Below are 22,389 nucleotides of genomic sequence, written 5' to 3' on the forward strand. Positions count from 1 at the left end.
CCAAAGAGCCCTGATACACAATACCATCTATGAGTTTATTTGAAAAACAAAAAATAACATCTTTATGACACTTAAATCCAATTTGCATAATAATTTGGAACACAGTGTATTTCTTCGTGATATCAGCCGGGACACGGTACTGTGTGAGGAGCGTACAGCTGTATACGGTGTGGGAAATAATGAATGTTCGTTCACTGTGCAGAAAAAAAGAATAAAAGTATTATTGCAGTGTACACACAGCAATACTGCTATAAGGCAGGCTAATAATCGGCGCTGCTGCACACAAGAAAAACTTCCCCTGTGACTGCACACTAACTGTACCCAACAATTGCGTTCAGCAAATGCACATAAGAACTTCTGTTTACAGGCCTAAGTGTCTCCCTAAAGACGGGGGCAAGAGTGAGCCAAAACCCCCCTCCCCAGAGGCGTAAGTGGAGGCCCATATGACAGTGGGTTGGAGGGAGGGGGTTAACTGTCCCTGGGGGTTGGAGTATGGAAATAAGGGGGTATTTGAAGTGGGCTTATGGGGTGGTTACCTCAGTTCCTGCTACAGAGCCGCAGAGACTGTCCCATGCCCAGACGGCATGGAGTCCATATCAGCTGGATTGGAGAGGCTGCGCACTGCAGCGGAGTTGCAGCCTGCTGGGTGGATCGAGGAGCAGGTCGTGGGGATCATCGGTGGAAGCAGCGGGACGGCCGCTGGTGTCTCTTCCCGTGCGAGGTGGCTGTCAAGGGCCACGGAGCGTTTATCCCCCAGACGCAGATCCCAGGACCCTGCGCTGGCGACGGAGTCCCTTCCAGGGACCCTCCGGGTCGGGTGCCTACTGGTAAGCATGCGGGCAGGTCCCAGGCTGGGAGGAATCCACGAGCTGGGCTGGGTCCAGTGGTGGTTGTAAGTCCTTCTCCCCGAGCAGAGCGGGAGGCGGGGCCTGCACTCGCCGGGTCGGCGATGAACAATGACGTCATGGCAGGCCGTCATGGAGCCGGGCGATCTGCCTCCTCTTCTTGGGGCAGCGGTGGGAGTTACCCAGAGGGGGGGTCATCGGGCAGCAGCCACCATCGCCAGAGGCTGTCAGCTATGCCCAGTACCTCGGGCACCCTTACCGGAACAACGGCGGTGGATCGGCATGGACGGTGCGTCAGATAGTCGGTGGTGGTTGCAGGGGGTGGGTGTCCGCAGGCGGAAGCCCCTGTGGCTGTGCAGCTCGCTTGCCTTAGCAGGGGCTGGAGAAGCAAGCAGCCCTGAACGGAGTACCCTGAGAGGGCGTCGTCGTCAAGAAAGCCTGTTTCACACGGTGGCGGACCTCTGGGGACAGAGGGTCTGAGGGGAAGCTCCGGAGTCGACGCACAGCAGGATACGGGATTGGCGGCTGGAGGAGTCACAACGTCATCGGAGCCCGGAGAGTATGGCTCCATGTCTTGTTTGTCCTCATCTCTAGTGAGGTCCCCTGCATTCAGGAGTGGGTTGGGGGGCCGGCTGGTGGCGTTAGGTCAGGGAGATGTGGACCAAGTTCCTTCATAGATTGGGGGGCTGGGGGAGATGTTGACTTCCATGTGGGATGGAGGGATTTGGAACGCCCCTGGCGCATTTAGCCACTTGGGTGGGGTCGCAGAAGCGAGGGACCAGTTTGTCGGGGGCAGTTACTGGGGTGTCAGTTGGCCTAGCTGACCCTGTGTCTGTTTCGGTTCAGACTGAGAAGGAAAAGGAATGTCGGATCAATGTAGATGACAGGGCGCATGGGGAGGTATATGTATGCTTTGAGGGCCTACTGGGCACTCATCGTAAGCAGGAGGTGCGGGAAAAGATATAGAAGGACGAATATGTTGCGATTTTGTCACTGCTTTCTTTGGAAAAGTTGAACTTGGACAAAGGGAAGAAGGATGATAGCCAAAAAGAGGAGGAGGAAAAATGGAGATGACGATTGATTCCGCACAGATTATCTAATTGGCTACAGACATTTGATATTTTGGTAAGCGTGGTTGGAGAGAAGGCGCCTGAGAATTGTTCTCCTCTTTTTTGTTTTTTGGATTCGATTGGGGAGGCTTATAGGGTGTAGGGGGTTCAGGCTTGGCTCCGTTACAACAAACAGTTTAGGCATAGGAAGGCGGTTCGTCCGGCAATTCGGTGGGAAAAGAAAGACATACATCTGTGGTTGAACGCTATGACGCCGACTAAGTTTGGCCATTCCTTTACTGGGGGTGCCAGTTTGTCAAATGCACAAAGCAGTGGACAAAGGGCAAGGGGGTCAGTCGGGGCAATCGGTCAGCCACAAGCAGGGTCTCTGCTGGCAATTGAAAGATGGCCAGTGTGAATTTGGGGCTACATTGATGCAAATTCAAGCACCTTTGATCCCATTGCAAAGAAACCTCGCATGGTGCTTCCAGATGCTGTAGGAAGCAGAAAGGAGAAGCAGAGTGAGAGTGCTAATTCAAAAGGGGTAGACGCCATTGAAACTGGCCGCGATGGTCCCTTATGTAAGTAGGTTTCTGGATGGGGTTAAGTCGGAACTGTTGTCTGTTTTCAGTGATGGGTTTAAAATTCCCACCCCTCCTTTTGAGATACCATGGGTGATTAACAATCTGAGGTCAGCTGACCAATATGCTGAGGTGGTGTCGTAACAGTTGGGGAAGGAGGTTAAGTTGGGAAGGATGTCTGTACAGTTTTGGGATCCTCCGTTTGAGGATTTGGTAGTCTCGACCCTGGGTGTAGTGCCTAAGAAACAGCAGCATAAGTTCAGGCTCATTCATCATCTGTTTTTCCCTCGTGGTAGGTCGGTGACTGATGGAATTGACCTGGAGCTATGCTCTTTGTTTTATAAGTCATTTGAGGAGGCGGAAAAGTTTGTCCGGAAATGTTGGAAGGGGGCACTTTTGCCTAAAACGGATATTGAGTCGGCGTTTATGTTGATCCATGTTCATCCGGATAGTGTTAAATTGTTGGTGTGTTACTGGGTTGGTGTTTTTTGGGTTGATTAGTGTTTGACAATGGGTTGATCGGTGTCTTGTGCGTTTTTTGAGGCATTCAGTTCTTTTCTCGAATGGGTTGTCCGTGAAGTATCGGCTTTTGATTCCTTGATTCATTACCTGGATGATTGTTTGTGTATCGGTCGGGCTAATTCTGGTTGTTGGGAGATGTTACTTAGATCGGTGGAATGGGTGGCGGAGCGTTTTGTTGTACCGCTCGCTCCCGGTAAAACAGAGGGGCCTTGTACGTGCCTATTGTTTTTGTGAATCGTGATTGATTCGTTAAAATGCGAGTTCCGTTTGACAGAGGATAAGGTAAAGGCATTGCGGGATGAGGTGTCTCGGGCAAGACGGTTGAAGAAATTGTCGTTGATATAGGTGCAGTCACTACTTGTGAATTTGACTTTTGCTTGTCGCATTATTACAATGGGTCGGGTCTTTTCTCGGGGGTTGGCGAGCGCTACGGCGGGAGTGCGGGCTCCGCATTATTTTGTTCGGCTTTACAGTGAACATAAGGCTGATTTGTAGTTGTGGGACTATTTTTTGGAGCACTACAACCAACATTTTTTGCTCATGGAGGAGGCAGTTGTACATGATGACTTGGAGTTATTCACAGATGCGTGTGATGGAGTGTGTTTTGTGTCATATTTTAGGGGCCTGTGGTGCGCGGCTGCATGGCCTGAGGAGTGGTTTCAGCTGGGCCTTGTTAGGAAAATTGCTTGGTTTGATATTTGCCTATACTGGTGGCTGTGAACCTATGGAAGGAGGAGTTTCGGGACAGAAGGATCCGTTTTAATTGTGACAACATGGGAGTTGTGTGTTCCATTAACAGCTTGACTGCGTCCTCTCCTCCAGTGATTCGAGTCCTGCGACAGTTAATTTTGACTTGTTTATCACTTAATGCTCATGTGATGGCTTCACAGGAGGCAGGTATTAGGAATTCCATTGCTGATTCTTGATCTCGTTCACAGTGGTAGCGTTTTCGGTAATTGTCCCCGGATGTGGAAGAAGCGGGTTTCTTTGAGTCCAGTTGGGCTTTGGAAGGTGGTCTCAGGGCTGCAGAACCTTTCATACGGGCATCTCTGTCTTCTACTACTTGGTCGATCTATCAGTCAGTATGGATTTAACCGTAATACAAAATGTTGGAAAAAGGTACTGTATTAGCAGATCCCAGGTGTTTGCAGTCTAGGGGTAATTGTAAATCTCCATCTATATTTCAGGATTCAGACAAAGACAATCACAGGCTCAGTATGGATTACACAAGAATATAAAAACTTGAAAAGGGTAATGTTTTACAAGCGTTCAGCTGCATACAGTGTTGGTGTCATTTTAAATCTCATTATATTTTACCAGAGTAAGACACAAACTCTCACAGGCTCAGTATGGATTACACCAGAATATAAAAATGAGAAAAAGGGAAATGTATTCGAAATGTACACCTGTATATAGTGTTGGAGTACTTTGAAATCTTCGTATATATTTCAGTGTCAGTCAGCCAGTCCAGACTCTCCACTAGAGGAAGCTATAAAAAACAAATAAAAAATGAATCTGAACTGAGAAAGTAAGCTAATGTGTATGCACAATGTAAGTGCATACTAACACATGACCATTAATCAGAGAAAACAAAAAGCAAAAAACACAAATATCCTGAACTAAAAAGTAAAAAATAAACTGCAAATAATGCATAAAGGTAATAATAATAATAATAATAATAGTATTTAGTAAACATAATTTTGATCAAAATAATGTACAAGCCATCCCGCCACGTCACGGCAACCCTTGTGGGACAGTACCTACTCTAGTATTTAAAACCTTTTCACTTGCCAAGTGACGTGAATGTGAACAAGGATCGAGCAGCTGAACCACTAGTAAAAGCTTAGGCCAGACAGGATGGTTTTCCCAGCTCAGAAAGAGGGCGGTCACACCCATATATATACTGAATGACTGCACAATGAAATGAATAAAAAACGAATCTGAACTGAGAAAGTAAGTTAATGTGTATACACAAAGTAAGTGCATATTAACACATAACCATTAATCAGAGAAAACAAAAAGCAAAAAACACAAAGCATGTGAGCATGTGCCAGGAGGCACAACCGAGTACGAGACAGAACACAGGGTCAGAGCGTGTGCCAGGAGGCACAACCAAGTACAAAGCAGAGTGCAGATTCAGAGCGTGTGCCAAGAGGCACAACAGAGTGCAAGGCAGAGGACCTGAGTACAGCGCACAGCCAGGCAGGGACACGGCAGACCAAGCCAGGAGCACAACAATAATCAGGCACCTGTAGGAGGAGGCCCGGGGACGAGAGCTGCGCGTGCGCACCCTACGGGACCCCCGGAGTGACCGCAGCTCCGGAAGAGATGACGTCGGGACCGAGGTCCCGCCCCCAGGTGAGCACGGCGTGACAGTACCCCCCCCTTTACGCCCCCTCTTTCTAAAACTGGAGAGGAACTTAGACAAAATCTGGGGTGCGTGGATATTCTCCCTGGGTTCCCATGACCTCTCCTCGGGGCCAAAACCCTTCCAATCGACCAGGAACATGGTTCTCCCTCTTACCTTCTTCATGGCCAAAATGTTATTCACCTCAAACTCATCCCCCAAGCCAACAGGCTGGGGTGTGTGGCCTGGAGAAGGATGAAATCGGTTAAGAACCACAGGTTTTAGGAGAGACACATGGAAGGAATTGGGAATACGGAGTGAAGGAGGCAGCTTCAATTTGTAAGCAACATCATTAATCCGCCTGAGGACCTCAAAAGGACCAATGTAACGGGGACCCAGTTTGTAAGATGGTACCTTAAGGCGGACGTATTTGGTGGAGAGCCACACCTTGTCACCAGGGAGAAATGGAGGAACGTCCAGGCGCCTCTTGTCAGCGTGTAATTTCATTCTGTCCCGTGCTTTCTCGAGAGCGGTTTTGGTCTCCTGCCATACCCTGGAGAACTCCACAGACTGAGAATCGGCAGCAGGTACCCCCGAGACAGGAAGTACCGGTAGAGGCACTTTGAGATGCTGTCCAAAGACGATGAAGAAAGGAGACTTGGTAGACGATTCACTGGAGTGATTATTGTAGGCGAACTCAGCCCAAGGAAGTAGACCGACCCAGTCATTCTGATGAGCATTAGAAAAATGCCGGAGATAGGATGTAAGGATCTGGTTGGTACGTTCCACCTGCCCATTGGTTTGGGGGTGATAGGCGGAAGAGAAATCCAATGACACTTTCATGAGTCCGCATAGAGCTCTCCAGAACCGGGAGGTGAATTGGACCCCTCTATCCGACACGATGTGCTGGGGGAAGCCGTGAATCCTGAAGATATGGGAAATGAAGATCTTCGCCAAGTCAGGAGCAGAGGGTAGTCCGGGAAGAGGAATGAAGTGAGCCATCTTTGAAAATCGGTCTACAACCACCAAGACCACAGTACAACCGGAAGAACAAGGCAGATCAGTAATGAAATCCATGGCTATGTGCTGCCATGGAGCCGACGGAATGGGAAGCGGGAACAGAAGACCGGAGGGTGGTTGTCTGGGTATCTTGTTCTGGGCACAGGACGGGCAAGATGCTACAAAGTCTTTAACATCCTGGGAGAGTGAAGGCCACCAATAATGGCGAGAGATTAAGTCCAAAGTCTTTTTGACACCAACGTGGCCGGCAATCTTGGACGAATGTCCCCAATTTAGCACTCGTTTTCGGTTATTCTCAGCCACAAAGGTTCTTCCCGGAGGTAACGTGGTTAACTTGACAGGAGCCACAGTAATTACTTTGGATAAATCAATGATATGAGAGGGTTCTTCCTCTGCATCAGACGACAGGAATGATCTTGACAACGCATCCGCTCTAACGTTCTTATCGCCGGGCCGAAAATGTAGCTCAAAGTCAAAGCGGGCGAAGAATAGGGACCACCTGGCTTGCCGAGGACTGAGCCTCTGTGCGGACTGGATGTACGCCAGGTTCTTATGGTCTGTGAAGATCTTGAATGGATGTATGGCACCCTCCAGTAAGTACCTCCACTCCTCCAAGGCCAACTTAATGGCCAATAGCTCTTTGTCGCCAATGGAGTAGTTCTGCTCAGTGGAGGAAAATACTTTAGAAAAGAAGCCACAGGTGACAAAACGTCCAGAAGAGGATTTCTGCAGAAGGACTGCGCCAGCCCCAGTAGAGGATGCGTCTACCTCGAGAGTGAAAGGTCTACTAACCTCAGGTCGGTGAAGCGCCGGAGCAGCGGCGAAGGCTTGTTTCAACGACTGGAAGGCCTCTTCAGCCTCAGAGGGCCAAGCCTTTGGGTTAGCTCCCTTGCAGATAAGGGATGAGATGGGGCGAACCAACGAGGAAAAATGAGGAACGAACTGTCGGTAGTAGTTCGCAAAACCAAGGAAGCGTTGGATTGCCTTCACCCCATTGGGCTGTGGCCAATCGAGGACGGCGGACACTTTTGCCGGATCCATGCATAGACCTGATTCTGAGATAATGTACCCCAAGAATGGCAGGGACGTTTGCTCGAAGGCACATTTCTCGAGCTTGGCATAAAGGCGGTTCTCCCTCAGGCGCTGGAGGACTTGACGCACGTTCTTTCTGTGGGCGGAGAGGTCTGGAGAAAAAACGAGGATGTCATCCAGATAGACTACCACGCAGGAGTACAGCATATCCCGGAAGACGTCATTCACGAACTCCTGGAAAACCGCTGGGGCATTGCAGAGGCCGAAGGGCATGACCAAGTACTCGTAGTGACCGTCTCTGGTGTTAAAGGCAGTCTTCCACTCATCCCCGGAACGAATGCGGATCAAGTTGTAGGCCCCACGAAGATCCAGTTTGGTGAAAATTCGAGCTCCTCTAAGTCGGTCAAAGAGCTCCGGGATCAATGGCAATGGGTACTTGTTCTTGACCGTGATATTGTTCAGGCCTCGGTAGTCTATGCAAGGACGGAGGGAGCCGTCCTTCTTTTTTACAAAGAAAAATCCCGCTCCCGCGGGCGAGGAGGACTTACGGATGAAACCTCTAGCAAGGTTCTCCTGGATATAGTCAGACATAGCTTGGGTCTCAGCAGGGGATAGCGGGTATATCCTACCCCTGGGTGGCGTAGAACCAGGAATGAGGTCAATCGGACAGTCATATGGCCGATGGGGGGGCAGAGTCTCGGCCTCCTTCTTGTCGAAAACATCTGCAAAGGACCAGTAAGCCGACGGCAGACCTGTAGGTGCCGGGGATGGACCGGCAGAGTTCATCAGACGGACGGGCAACAGGCACTTCTCCTGACAGAACGGTCCCCACCGGAGTATCTCGCCCGACCGCCAGTCCAGGGTTGGCTCATGAGTCCGTAGCCAAGGGAGGCCTAGAAGAAGTGCGTGAGACATGGTGGACAAGACGAGGAAGGAGATCTTATCCAGGTGCAGGGCTCCGATCTGCAGCTCGATCTCTTCGGTGGCCTGGGTAACGGACTCCAGCACGGACGTACCATTGACCGAAACAATCGACCGAGGAGTCTCCAGGGATCTGACAGGAATCCGGTATTTTTTAACCGCCTCGAGTGTGATAAAATTCCCCTCCGCGCCAGAATCCAGGAAAGCCTCCTCAGAATAACGCTTGGCACCGAGATTCAATAATACGGACACGAGCAGGGGAGGAGAGGAATCACGTACACCTAGGGAGGCCTCTCCTATCAACCCTAGGCGGAGAAGTTTCCCGGCTTCTTGGAGCAGGAACGGAGGAGGGGAGAGAAGCTCCTCTCTCTGGCTAATTCACGGGCACGTTCCTGAAACCGCAGGTCGATGCGTGTCGCCAGTGAGATCAGATCCTCTAAAGAGGTGGGAGTATCCCGACCTGCCAGTACGTCTTTGATCCGACTGGACAGGCCACGTCAAAAGACCCCTACGAGAGCCTCATTGTTCCAACCGAGTTCGGAGGCCAAGGTACGAAAACGGATGGCATACTGTCCTACCGGTAGCGTACCCTGATGGAGGTTAAAGAGGGACTCGGTGATAGAGGCCAGCTGACCCGGCTCGTCGAACACCTTGCGGAAGGTGTCCAAAAAGGTGGAAAGCCGAGAGACGAGTGGGTCATTGCGCTCCCAGAGGGGGTTCACCCATGCTAATGCCTCCCCCTCTAAGTGTGAAACAATAAAGGCAATTTGGGCGCGCTCAGTGGGATAGTGCTGCGGCAAAAGCTCAAAATGTAACCGGCATTGGTTCAGAAATCCTCGACAAAACTTAGGGTCCCCGCTATATCGGGGTGGCTTGCCGAGGCGCGGTATCGGGTACGGGGCCGAGGACTGGGCAGAAACGGATTGTATGGCCGACAAACGAGACTCCATGGATTTCAAAAAGACCATAATCCTGGTCTGACTCTCCCGTAGGAACACCAGTTCCTTTTGGATGGAGGTGGTGGCACCAGCGGGGTCCATGGCCTGATTATACTGTGACGACTCCTGGAGTGGACCCTCTGGGTCGTGACACCAACCCTCCCAGGGCGAGCTGACCTAGTGAAGACCACCCCCTATACAGGGAGTGTCAGGGGCAAGCCCCAGGGGGTGAGGCACCACGACTGCTGGCACCAGGCGGCCGGCTCACAGGAGACACGAGTGGGTGAGAGTGTCTGCAGGAACGTGTAAAGTGTGGACACGGGAACACGTGGTATACAGAGACTTCATTCGTTCGGGTGTGAGTGAAGCAGGAAGCGTGCAAGGAGCACGTCAGAGCACTGAGTCAGGCAGCAGGTGTGCCAGGAGGTGTAACAGAGTAAGAGACTGAGTACAGGATCAGAGTGTGTGCCCGGAGGCACAACTGAGTATAAGACAGAGCACGGAATCAGAGTGTGTGCCAGGAGGCACGACTGAGTATAAGACAGAGTACAGGGTAAGAGCGTGTGCCAGGAGGCACAACCGAGTATGAGACAGAGTACAGTGTCAGAGCATGTGCCAGGAGGCACAACCGAGTACGAGACAGAACACAGGGTCAGAGCGTGTGCCAGGAGGCACAACCAAGTACAAAGCAGAGTGCAGATTCAGAGCGTGTGCCAAGAGGCACAACAGAGTGCAAGGCAGAGGACCTGAGTATAGCGCACAGCCAGGCAGGGACACGGCAGACCAAGCCAGGAGCACAACAATAATCAGGCACCTCCCCTAGGGGGAGGTCGTCTGATATAGCACATGACTACTACTGGTTCCGGGTCAGGACCTAGCCAGAAAGCACATGACCACTACAGGTTCCGGGTCAGGTCCTCCATTACCATAGAGAGGACTGAGCCCTATACAGCACTGACAGGAGCGCGCAAGCGCAAACGTGACATGTAGGAGGAGGCCCGGGGACGAGAGCTGCGCGTGCGCACCCTACGGGACCCCCGGAGTGACAGCAGCTCCGGAAGAGATGACGTCGGGACCGAGGTCCCGCCCCCAAGTGAGCACGGCGTGACAGTAGCCATTGGTAGTCTGAAGGTAGAGGCCAGCTGGACAGGACATAGCTACATCTTAACTATCATCTATCAGTACACCAAATTTGTAGTGGCCGTCCCTGTGAAGGATTTAACTGGCCAGACTACACAGCGGTGGAGCAGGGAGAGGTAAGTATTGCAAGTGCTGTGTCCCTGAGCAAGCAGGGGGGACCCACTCGTGGGTGCAGGTACTGGCACATAGTACGCCAGTGTGTCTGACGGTGAGTGGGCCCCCCACCATCAGAGACACTTTATTGTAATATGAGAGGCCCTGTGCCAGTGCCGTCACCCAAGGGTGGGGCCACATACCTGTTCAGGGCAACAGCACTTGCCCGGGTGCGGCAGGTGGTGACCATGGTCCTGGGGGGGGCCAGCCCAGTTAGGGAGGTTTAAAAAATGGCATATGTTGATGTGTAGGCTGGAGTTTCAGCTGCTGCAAATGGAGGAATTGGAGAAGTCCGAGGAAGAGGAGGACAAAAGCGAGCCTTTTTTCTGGCAACCTATGTATTATCAGGGGAAGGTGTGACAAAATCCTTTGAAACCCATGCATGGTTCATTTTAATGAAGGTTACATCATCAACATTTTGGGTTGACAGACAGGTCCTTTTTTCTGTCAGGATTGATCCAGCAGCACTGAAGACTCTTTCCGATAGCACACTACCAGCAGGGCAAGCGAGCTCCTGTAAGGCATATTGTGCCAATTCAGGCCATGTGTCCAGTTTTGAGGCCCAATAATCAAAGGGGAATGACCTGTGAGGGAGAACCTCGATATGGGAGGAGAAGTAGTTTGTAACCATAGTTGACAACTGCTGTCTCCTGTCACTTGCAATTGATTCTGTATTAGCTGTCGTGTGCACGGTACTTGAGAAATCAGACCACAACATGGTCAGGAAACCCCTGTCTCCAACGCCACTTTGGCTGTGTGCACCATGAACACCTCTTCCATTTTGCCCACTATGGCTCGTGGGAGAACCAGCTCAACTGCTGTGTGCTGGGAATGCCTCAAACAAACGGTTTACCAGAGTTGCTTGCTTGTTAGCCAATATTAGCTCTAGGTTCTCCTGTGCAAGATGTTGTGTAATTTTCCTTTATAGCATGGATCGAGGATGCTGGCCAACCAGTAGTCGTCATCCCTCATCATTTTGGCAATGTGGGGGTCCCTTTTTAGGATCCGCAAGGCATAATCACACATGTGGGCCAATGCTCCAGGTGTCAATGCTGCACTGCCAGTGGTGGGTGGAGGAGCACTTTCTGGCAAATCCACATCCCTCCAGTCACCCACAAACCCTGTACCTGACCTTGGCACGCCCACATTTTCTCTTGCCCCTGAGAAGCATCCTCCTCCCCAAAATAATCATCCCCATCATCCTCCTCCTCATCTTCCACTTCTTCCTCCACCTCATCCAAGACAGTTCCCTGACCAGACAATGGCTGACTGTCATCAAGGCTTCCCTCCTCCTCCTGTTGCTCCTCAGCTGCAGACGCCTGATCCTTAATGTGCATCAAAGTTTGCATGAGCAAATGCATAAGGGGTATGCTCATGCTTATAATGGCGTCGTCTGCGCTTACCAGCCGTGTACATTCCTCAAAACACTGAAGGACTTTACAGAGGTCTTTCAGCTTTGACCACTGCACACCCGACAACTCCATGTCTGCCCTCCAACTGCCTGCCCCTGTATCCTCCCACATATGCATTACAGCCTGCCTCTGTTCACACAGCCTCTCAATCGTGTGCATGGTGGAGTTCCATCTTGTAGCAACGTCTATGATAAGGCGATGCTTGGGGAGGTGGAGTGATCGCTGCATACGACTGGAGTGGACGGTCACGTGATGGATGTGCGAGCACAGTCTTCGCACCTTGGAAGAGCAGGGCTGTAAACTCTGGATAATTATTTAGGAAGCACTGCACCACCAGGTTTAAGGTGTGAGCCAGGCAAGGTATGTGTGTGAGTTTGGCAAGGGCTATGGCTGCCACAAAATTCTGCCCATTATCACTGACTACCTTGCCTGGCTCAAGATGTAGACTGCCCAGCCATGACTCAGTTTGTCGATGCAAGTAGTCGGCCAGTACCTCCGCGTTGTGTCTGCTGTCGCCCAAAGACATCATTTTTAAAACAGCCTGCTGCCGCTTACCACTAGCTGTTTGATAGTGGGACACCTCATGTGCAACACTGACAGATGTGAATGGAGTGCTCGTGCGACTGCGCTCTGTCGATGAGCTTTTGCTTCTGGAGGAGGAGGAGGAGATTCGAACGCCTACAGCCAACTGTTTCCTATACCGTGGGCTAGGCAGCACTGTTCCACCACCGCTGTCCCCTGTGGAGCCTGCATCCACCACATTAACCCAGTGTGCAGTGGTGGACACGTAACGGCCCTGGCCATGCCTACTGGCCCATGCATCTGTTGTGAGGTGCACCTTTCCACTCACTGATTGTTTTAGTGCATGGACAATGCGGTCTTTGACATGCCGGTGGAGGGCATGGATGGCTTTTTGAGAAAAGAAGTGCTGACTGGTTAGGTCATAGCATGGGACAGCGTAGGCCATGAGCTCTCGGAAAGCTTTGCTTTCAACCAAACGGAAGGGCATCATCTCTAATGAGATCAGTTTGGCAATGTAGGTGTTCAAAGCCAGTGTACGCGGATGAGAGGATGAGTACTTTCTTGTCCTACTGAGAGTGTCTGGTAGGGTGAGCTGGACTTGAGAGCTGCATATGGGGGAACTAGCGTTGGACCTGATGGACTGAGAAGGGGTTGGTGATGGTGAGGGTGTTGATGGCCTAGATTCAGTGTTTCCTCACGAAAATATTGTGATTCCCTGACTGCTTTGGCCTACCGACAACACCTCAACATTTCGTGATGGTGGTGTGCTTAGCGGTGGCCTTACAGTGGGGGAAGCGATGGAGCGTTGCCGGCTAACTTCAGCCGGAGCAGGTGCACATGTGGTACCTGAGGTTTTGTAGTCTGTCCATGCTTGCATGTGCATATTGGTTAAATGTCTAAGCATGCAACTGGTATTCAAATTTCGTTGATTTTTCCCTCTGCTAAAGGTCCTTCGGCACTTCTTACAGATAACCTTTGCGTCATCAGTAGGATTTTGTTCAAAAAAGTGCCACACTGCACTCTTCCAACTATGGTACAAATTTTTAGGGCTTGCACGCTGTGCTAATTTGATCGTCTGGCCAAGCTGTTCTGCAACTCTTTTAGTTTTCTTACCAAGTTTTTTGACAGCTATGGGCCTGCCGGATAACCACTGCTGCGATGACGATGCCTGCTGCAGATCCTTCTCCTGTTCTGAGTCTGACCTATTGTCACCGGCACCCTCTTCCCCCAATGAATGCCAATCCAGGTCAACAACTGGGTCATCCATGACCTTGTCTTCAATGTCATATGCACCTTCCTCTGTACCTTCCTCTGTGTCACCGTGTAAGGTGGAATAGTATGCGGGAAGGGGCACCTGAGTTTCATCAGGGTCTGATTCGGGCTCAGTAGACTGCAAGGGCAATGTAGTGCTGTGGGTGAATTTACCAGCGGAATCATCTAGCAGTGGCTGTGCATCAGTGCACTCCATGTCAGATTCATCTTGGACTGGGGAATTCAGGATTTGACTTGATAACCCAGGAATGGTATATGAAAAGAACTTCATGGAGCAATCTGAAGTGTGTGCTGTGGCATCCTTCTCTTTTGGTGTGGGTGAAGGACACAAGGAAAGGTGTTGTTCCTGACCAGAATCCTGCACTGATGACTATGTGCTTGTAGTTTTTGTAACTTCAGAAGAGGAGGCAATAGAGCTGGAGGCTGTTTCGGCAATGTAAGCCAAAACCTGTTCCTGATGCTCCAGCTCTAAAAGCGGTTTACCTACTCCCAGAAAAGGGAACCTTAAAGGCCTTCTTGTGCCAGACGATGACGCAGGCTCAACACCTCTTGCCTTAGCTGCTATTGTGCTTTTGCCAGAATCAGCCGATGCCCCACCACCACCATCAGTACCACCTGCGCCCCACCACGCTCATCCGCAGCCTCTTCCACCATACTTCCTCATGTTTGGGAAAATGTACCAAAAATACCAGCAGAGAAATGGCAATGTATGAGGAATGTACAGCTGTGTAAGGTGTATGTAAAAAGTGAAATCTCCGTATATATTTTGTGAATCACAGACGCTCACCCAGTATGTATTTCATCATAATCCAACAAGCAGATATACGGTACTGTATCAGAAGTGTACAGCTGTATACGTTGTTTGTTAAACTGTCAATCTCTATATATGTATTTACGGAGTGTCACACACACGCTGACTCTGTATAGATGTGACCATAATAAGAACAGCAGATATCCGATACTGTTTGAGAATCAGACAGCTCAATATGGTGTATGGAGAAATGGAAATGTGCGTATATGTATTTGTGGAATGTCACACACACACGCTGACTCTGTGTAGATGTGACCGTAATAAGAACAGCAGATATCCGATACTGTTTGAGAATCAGACAGCTCAATATGGTGTATGGAGAACTGGAAGTGTCCGTATATGTATTTATGGAGACTCACACACACACTGACTCTGTGTAGATGTGACCATAAGGTGAACAGAAGATATCCGATACTGTTTGAAGAATCGGACAGCTCAATACAGTGAATGGAGAAATGGAAATGTCCGTATATGTATTTATGGAATGTCACACACACACGCTGACTCTGTGTAGATGTGACCGTAATAAGAACAGCAGATATCCGATACTGTTTGAGAATCAGACACCTCAATATGGTGTATGGAGAACTGGAAGTGTCCGTATATGTATTTATGGAGTCTCGCAGGCACATGCTGACTCTGTGTAGATGTGACCATAATAAGAACAGCAGATATCCAATACTGTTTGAGAATCGGACAGCTCAATATGGTGTATGGAGAAATGGAAATGTCCGTATATGTATTTACGGAGTCTCACAGACACACGCTGACTCTGTGTACATATGACCGTAATAAGAACAGCAGATATCCGATACTGTTTGAGAATCGGACACCTCTATACGGTGTATGTATGGAAAAATGTTCATCTCCGTGTATTTTTTTACAGAGCCACACACATATAGCATGTATTTGTCCATGATACCAGCAGGTACACGGTAGTGTGTGAGGAGCGTACACCTCTATACGGTGTGTGAAAAAATTTACGCTCAGTAACTACTGTGCAGAAAAAAAGGCATAAAAGTATTTTTGCTTTGAAAAAAGCAGTCTGCACAGCAGTGTGCACACAGCAGTGCAGCTATCAGGTAGCCTTATAAGGCAGCCTAATAACCACCAGCGCTGCTGCACACAAAAGTGTGGAAAAATGAACGCTTGGTAACTGTGCAGAGAAAAGGAATAAAAGTTTTTTTGCTTTTAAAAAAGCACTCTGGACAGCAGTGTGCAAACAGCAATGCAGCTATCAGGGAGCCTTAAGGTACTGTCACACTTAGCGATGCACCAGCGATCCCGACCAGCGATATGACACGGTCAGGATCGCTGGTACATCGCTAAGTGGTCGCTAGTGCGCTGCCACACAGGCAGATCTCACCAGCGACATCGCAGGGGTTGGGGGTCGCTACTTACCTGTCACACTAGGCGATCCTGACGTCCTCCCACCCGGCTCCACGCTCGTCTCTCCACAGGAAGCGCCGCAGGAAGCTGTCGACGAGAAACGGTCCAGCCTGTTCTCGCGCGATCAGCGATAACTAGCGGGGGAGCGGGTCGTAGGTAAGTATCAGACATAGCGATATCGCTAGCAATATCGCTATAACGTCACAAGTTATAGCGATATTGCTAGCGATATCGCTTAGTGTGACAGGCCCTTTATAAGGCAGCCTAATCACCAACGGAGCTGCTGCACACAAATATAGCCTCTCCTGTCACTGCACACTGTACTGTTGTGTTGTACAGTGAAAATCGCTATCAGCAGAAGCACTTTTTTTTTTCTTTTCCTGCCTAAACACTCTCCCTATTGAGAATGAGCAGCAGCAACCTCTCCCTATGCTAAGATCGGCAGAAGTAAGATGGCGGGCACGGCCTTTTATAGCCACTGTGACGCCACACAAAGCCAGCCAATCACTTGGATGCCCTTCTCTAAGATGGTGGGGGCCGCTGCCTATGTAATTGCATTGCCCACAGTGTGCGTCCTTGATGATTGGCTGAGAAAAGGCACAGGAAGCACTGTCGGAAACGCGACTTTGCCGCTCAAGTCAGCAACCTCATGGCCGACCTCACGCTATGATCGGGTTTCGATAGGCGAAACCCTACTTTAGCCAAAGTCGGCGAATTCTGAATTTGGCCGACCCGTTTCGCTCAACTCTAGTTATGACTGATCTAATTGTCATTAATTTACTGTTACTGGTGATAACTCACTACAATATCTATTGGGGTAGAGACTGAATACAAAAAATAAGACATTATCATTTTCACATTGTCATTTGGGGAATTTTAGAAAATCCGTCATTCAGTTATATTTTTTCAATAGAATATATTAATTCTAATATTGTAAAGTTGAAATGGAAAATTAATGTAAAAAGCAGATGAGTTCCTCCCATTTCACGTAGAGGCACATAATATTTTTTCTTCACAGATTCCTATCACTCCATGTACTAGGTCTTTTTGAAAATGTATGCTGCAGGGTACAGTACTAGATACTTTGTGGTCAATGAGGTGAATGATGTTACTAATACAGTACTTTAACCCCTTTCTGACATTGATTTTATTAATACGCCCACGTTGGAATCCCTCCCTTTGATGTGGGCTAAGGCACAGAGCCCACATGTTTCCCAGCACATGTCAGCTGTTTTGACCTGTTAAATGCCGGTTGTCAATCTCTGACAGCGGCATTTAACTCGTGCTTACTGGAGGCACGGTGGAAATCCTGCCCATTGGTGACCCCATCATGTGATCACAGGTCACCGATGGGTCTGCACGACAACCAGAGGTCTGAAACAGACCTCTGTGGTTGTCATTGCAGGATTGCATTGAGCAACAATATAATATAAAATTTCAAATCACCCCCCTTTCCCCCCCCTTTAAAAAAAAAAACAATAAAAATTCAAATATACACATATTTGGTATCGCCATGATTAGAATCACCCGATCTATCAATATGAAAAAAAATTAACCTGATTGCTAAACGGCGTAATGAGAAAAAGATTCAAAATGCCAGAATTACTTTTTTTGGTCGTCGCTACATTGCAATAAGATGCAATAATGGGTGATCAAAAGATCGTATCTGCACCAATATGATATCAATAAAAACGTCAGCTCATGCCCCAAAAAATAAGCCCTAACTCAGCCCCATATCACAAAAAATGGAGATGCTACAGGTTTCGGAAAATGGTGCCTTTTTTCCCAAAGTTTGGATTTTTTTTCACTACTTAAGTAAAAAAGAACCTAGACATGTTTGGTGTCTATGAATTCATAATGACCCGGAGAATCATAATGGCATGTCAGTTTTAGCATTTAGAAAACATTGTAAAAAAAAAACCCAACAACTGTGGAATTGCACTTTTTTTGCAATTTCACCGCTCTTTGAATTTTTTTCCTGTTTTCCAGTTCACAATATGTTAAAACCAATGGTGTTGTTCGAAAGTACAACTTGTCCCGCAAAAAACAAGCCCTCACGTAGCCATATTGACAGAAAAATAACGAAAATACCTCTGGTCATGAAGGGGTTAATAGATCTAAAAGTAATAAAAAAGAGAAAACATTCTGCTAATATAATGGCATAGTGATCTTCTGCTTTATTTACCTATCACATTGTCATTTTTTTTGTTATTTGACTTTTTGTACATTAAATTAATATTCAGTTCAAAATTTTGTAGGTTTAAACAGACATAGTCAGCATCAATGAAGAATATCCTTGCATGTGTTTGCCTCATCAGTCTGGCCATAGGATATCCGGTATGTAGAAAATTATTAACTAAAACAAGAAACAATGAATATATATGAGAATAAAAAGAAGATAAAGAAGCCCTCCAATGAATATTTTTTTCCATTAATTTTGTGTATATGTGTATAATGTGTAGTTTGAGTGTATTAATATTCTCACCCATCACTATTGTCTTCAGGATGTAGCTCCATTCTGCATCTCTTCTCAGTGATGTCACCACTCTGCAGACTCTCAGGGTCACACTGCGCTCTGTGTGTGAGACCTGGAAGTGGCTTTTACAATGTAATCCTAGGGAAAGTCAGAATGAGACTACATAGACTTACATTGCGGGACACGCATAGGGCATGGTGTGACCTGGAGAGTCTGAATTTCAGTGACGTCACAGAGAAAAGGATCAGAATGGTGCTGGATCCTGAAGACAATGGTGGTAGGTGAGCATATTTATGCACTCAATCTACATGTTATACACATCCATACACATTTAATGAAAAAAATATTCCTGAGAGAGCGTCTTTAAATAACACAACTTTCATTTTCCCAACAGGTTCCAAATTCAGATTCAAATACTTCTGAAAATGTTGAGGTAAGTCACTATCTAGAAAAGGTTTCAATATTATAATTAGTTTTTAAAAGGGTTTTCTCGTTTCAGAAAACCCCTTACCCAGCTGAAGTTTGTTAAAAAAAAACCTGCTTTACTCACCTTCTGAGAGTCAGGTGCTGAGTATCCACTGCCTGACTCAATGTATATTATTTTCTGCAGAACTGATATCATGAGCTGATCAGAGCCATTGACCTTGCTTATTGGCTGCAACTCTGTCGATATGATGTCAAGACTGAAGGCAATAATAGACACTGAGAGCAGTGACGGAGACTCAGTGCTGGACTTGGGGAGGATGAATATTGCAAAGATGATTATAACAAATTACACCTTGGGAACTCCTTTTTTTTTTAGAAAGCCTAACAGCTAATTTCTGTTACCCAAAACTCAGGCTGCATGAGTCAGACACTGGCATTATCATTCCATCATTTCAGCCAAGTATGTTTTCTCTAAAACGCTGCAGATTTTCAGGAAAACATGCGTTTTAAAGCCGGCCAGGAACCATGCAGCTCAGGTGACTAGTGCAAAAGGCCAGGTTTAGGAGGTTTCACCCGCCTATCCTTGAGTGGTAGGTTTTACTTATATATTTGTGTAGGAAGAGATCTGTTAGTCATGGGGAGTGTGATGGAAAGAAGCCAAAGGAGACCTCAGACTAGTCATCTGAGATGCAAGTGTAAGGTGCCCAGGATGGTAGTCGTGGCCAAGCTGCTGCTCTATAACTCCCTGGCACTTTACAAACAAATCGTGTCCCAGTGCACAAGTGTTGTGCCGTGCACATTGCATTGCACTCACATGTAGGTCAGAGCCCTCCACTGTGTCCACGTCATCAGTTCCAGGACCAACCACAGGCACATCAAAGGACACATGATTCACTTTAACAAGTTCAACTTTACTGGGCACAGTTCAGTCACATCAGTCTTTGACATACAGTATTGGGCACAGCACTCTCCAGTTCTTGTTCCATCAACATAGAACAAAGAACAGTTCAATCATTTTCTTACATTCAGCTCGGACTATCCCTACTTTAACAGGTTCTGTTAGCCTTAGGGATTCCCCATTCGCCAAAGCAGTATTCCCGAGCTATGTTTTCCTCACCTCGCGCAGTTCCACGTCCATCTTCCTTTGTGTGATAAGGTTGTCAGTGCTCTCTATAGCTCCCGACTTGAGCCTTAGCCTCCGGATGTTATTAGAATGTCCACTGGGAGTTTTGTATGAGCTCATACCACCTGATCATTTTGTCCACTCTGTGCTTCGGCCCACTTCGCCTTGCCTCCAACGAACACTTTTACTAACTGACACCAACTAGGAAGTCATGAATCACAGAACAAAAGGGTTAAAAATTGACTTCTATTAATTATTTTCTAAAAGTCCAACAACAAAAAAACACACACCAAGTGAGTGGGGTAATAGGTAAAAAACCATTATGGATAGCAGCATATATTGTTAGGTAATATATTACAGTATTCCAGAGAAATATGCAGACCAATACCATATATACATCAGTAGAAAAATGGATGTAGTCAGCTCACCACTGTGTAGAGTCTTAGCTGCCAGCTAACACCCAGCATGGTTCCAATTGAGCAAACATGAACAGCAAAGCAGGAAGGAGGATCCAGCGAAGTTAGTAGCAGTTAAAAAATAGCTTTTAATCCATTTGCAACAAAACATGGAAACAGGCTTAAATTGTTGGGTATAATGCATATTGATGACAGATCAACGTGTTTCGACTGTAAAAAGTCTTTGTCAAGATTTGATCTGAAAGTTGAAACGCGTTGATCTGTCATCAATGTGCATTTTACCCGACAATTTATGCCTGTTTCCATGTTTTATTGCAAATGGATTAAAAGCTATTTTTTAACTGCTACTAACTTTGCTGGATCCTCCTTCCTGCTTTGTTGTTCATATATACATCAGGGTTAGATATCTGCCCATGGGTAGTGCATTTAATCTCTAAACTACAGCATTAGGAACCACAGCTCATGTATTTTATGAAAAAACTCATCAAATACTAAACATGTATCATGTTCCTCTAGAGCAGTGATGGCGAACCTATGGCACGCGGGCCAGAGAGGGCACGCAGAGCCCTCTCAGCTGGCACGTGGCCTCGCCTCATGGATCCGGAGCTGCAGCTTCCTGTCTTTCAGGCTCTTACACATTGAGCAGCGTGGCTGCGGAGCTGAATGATGATGGCATCCATCTGCGGCTGCGCCTCTTGATGTGTGAGAGGAAGGAAGCTGCTGGCGCGTGGAGGTGAGTGTGGCCACTGGTGTGTGTGGCCGGCGGCCGCTGTGGGGTGTGTGTGTGGCCGCTGTTGTGTGTGCGTGTGGCCACTGTGGTGTGTGTGTGTGGTGAGTGTGGCCGCTGTGGTGTGCGTGTGTGTGTGTGTGGTCGCTGTGGTGTGTGTGTGCAGCCGCTGGTGTGTGTGTGATGGGGAGAGGGCCAATGATGGGAAGAGGGGAATGATGGGAGTGATGGGGAGAGGGCTAATGATGGGAGTGATGGGGAGAGGGGAATGATGGGAGTGATGGGGAGAGGGCTAATGATGGGAGTCATGGGGAGAGGGGAATGATGGGGAGAGGGGAATGTGTTATGAACTGGTCACCGAGGAGGATGGCAGGAATAGGCTAGGCCACCAGGAAACCAGAAAGGTTGGTAACTTAGCGGATTGCAGACCCCTAATCCTAACAACACAACTAGCAGTAGCCGTGGGGTGTACCTACGATGCCCTACATGCCTCAGCACAGCCGGAGAGCTAACTAAGCCTAAAGCAAGAAAGGTCAAATCTAAACTGCCCCAGAGTAAAACCCCTAAGTAATAAATAGCCCCCAAACATATATTGTCGGTGAGACAAGATGAGACACAAACGCAGGCAGAAAATAGACTGAGCAAATGATAGGGTCCAAACTGATTAGATAGGATAGGAAAGGAAAGACACTGACTGCAATCACACAAAAACCCTAAAAATCCAACATGTCTGATGTACAAAAAAACACTGAGGTCTAACGACCTCTCCCCCACTATATCAGCATTCTGGTATGAACTGGCAGCAAAGCAAAAGAGACTAATATAACTGGGGACAGAACAAACTGACACAAGCTGTAACATGTGGCGTGGGTTCCAGCACTGCCCCAGCAGGGAGCACACTGAACCCTCACAGCAAAGCAGAAAGAGACAAAACCAAATCAGATGCAAAGGATTAGCAAATGAACAACTTAACTGAAAATGCAGGATCAGGCAGGAGACAGCAGACCTCAGAATGCACAGGAAGAAAACTAATCACCTTCAGCCACTGAAGAAAGCCTGCTCACTTAAATACTCCAGTCAGTAACCCCTGATTTCCAATCATCGTCGTCAGGTGGCAGACTTCGGCCAGCTCCACTACCCACAGTAACCACCAGAGGGAGCCGCGACTCAGAAGTCAAATCGAGCTAGTTCACAACCGGAATGATGGGGAGAGGGGAGCGATGGGGAAGGGGAATGATGGGAGTGATGGGGAGAGGGGAATGATGTG

At 48.2% G+C, this 22,389-nt stretch overlaps 1 protein-coding gene across 1 annotated transcript in view; it reads left to right on the plus strand.

The window, feature by feature from the left end:
* LOC141099913 (uncharacterized) overlaps positions 1-22,389 on the plus strand; it is a 238,816-nt gene that overhangs the window by 194,463 nt on the left and 21,964 nt on the right. The window contains exons 3-4 of the mRNA XM_073588026.1: positions 18,213-18,291; positions 18,825-18,863. Of these exons, the coding sequence (XP_073444127.1) occupies positions 18,238-18,291; positions 18,825-18,863 (93 nt within the window). The 5' untranslated portion in view covers positions 18,213-18,237. The remainder of the gene's footprint in view (positions 1-18,212; positions 18,292-18,824; positions 18,864-22,389) is intronic.

This window comes from Dendrobates tinctorius, unplaced genomic scaffold, assembly GCF_039654945.1.
Source record: "Dendrobates tinctorius isolate UK_male_01 unplaced genomic scaffold, ASM3965494v1 ptg000011l, whole genome shotgun sequence".
Taxonomy (NCBI): domain Eukaryota; kingdom Metazoa; phylum Chordata; class Amphibia; order Anura; family Dendrobatidae; genus Dendrobates; species Dendrobates tinctorius.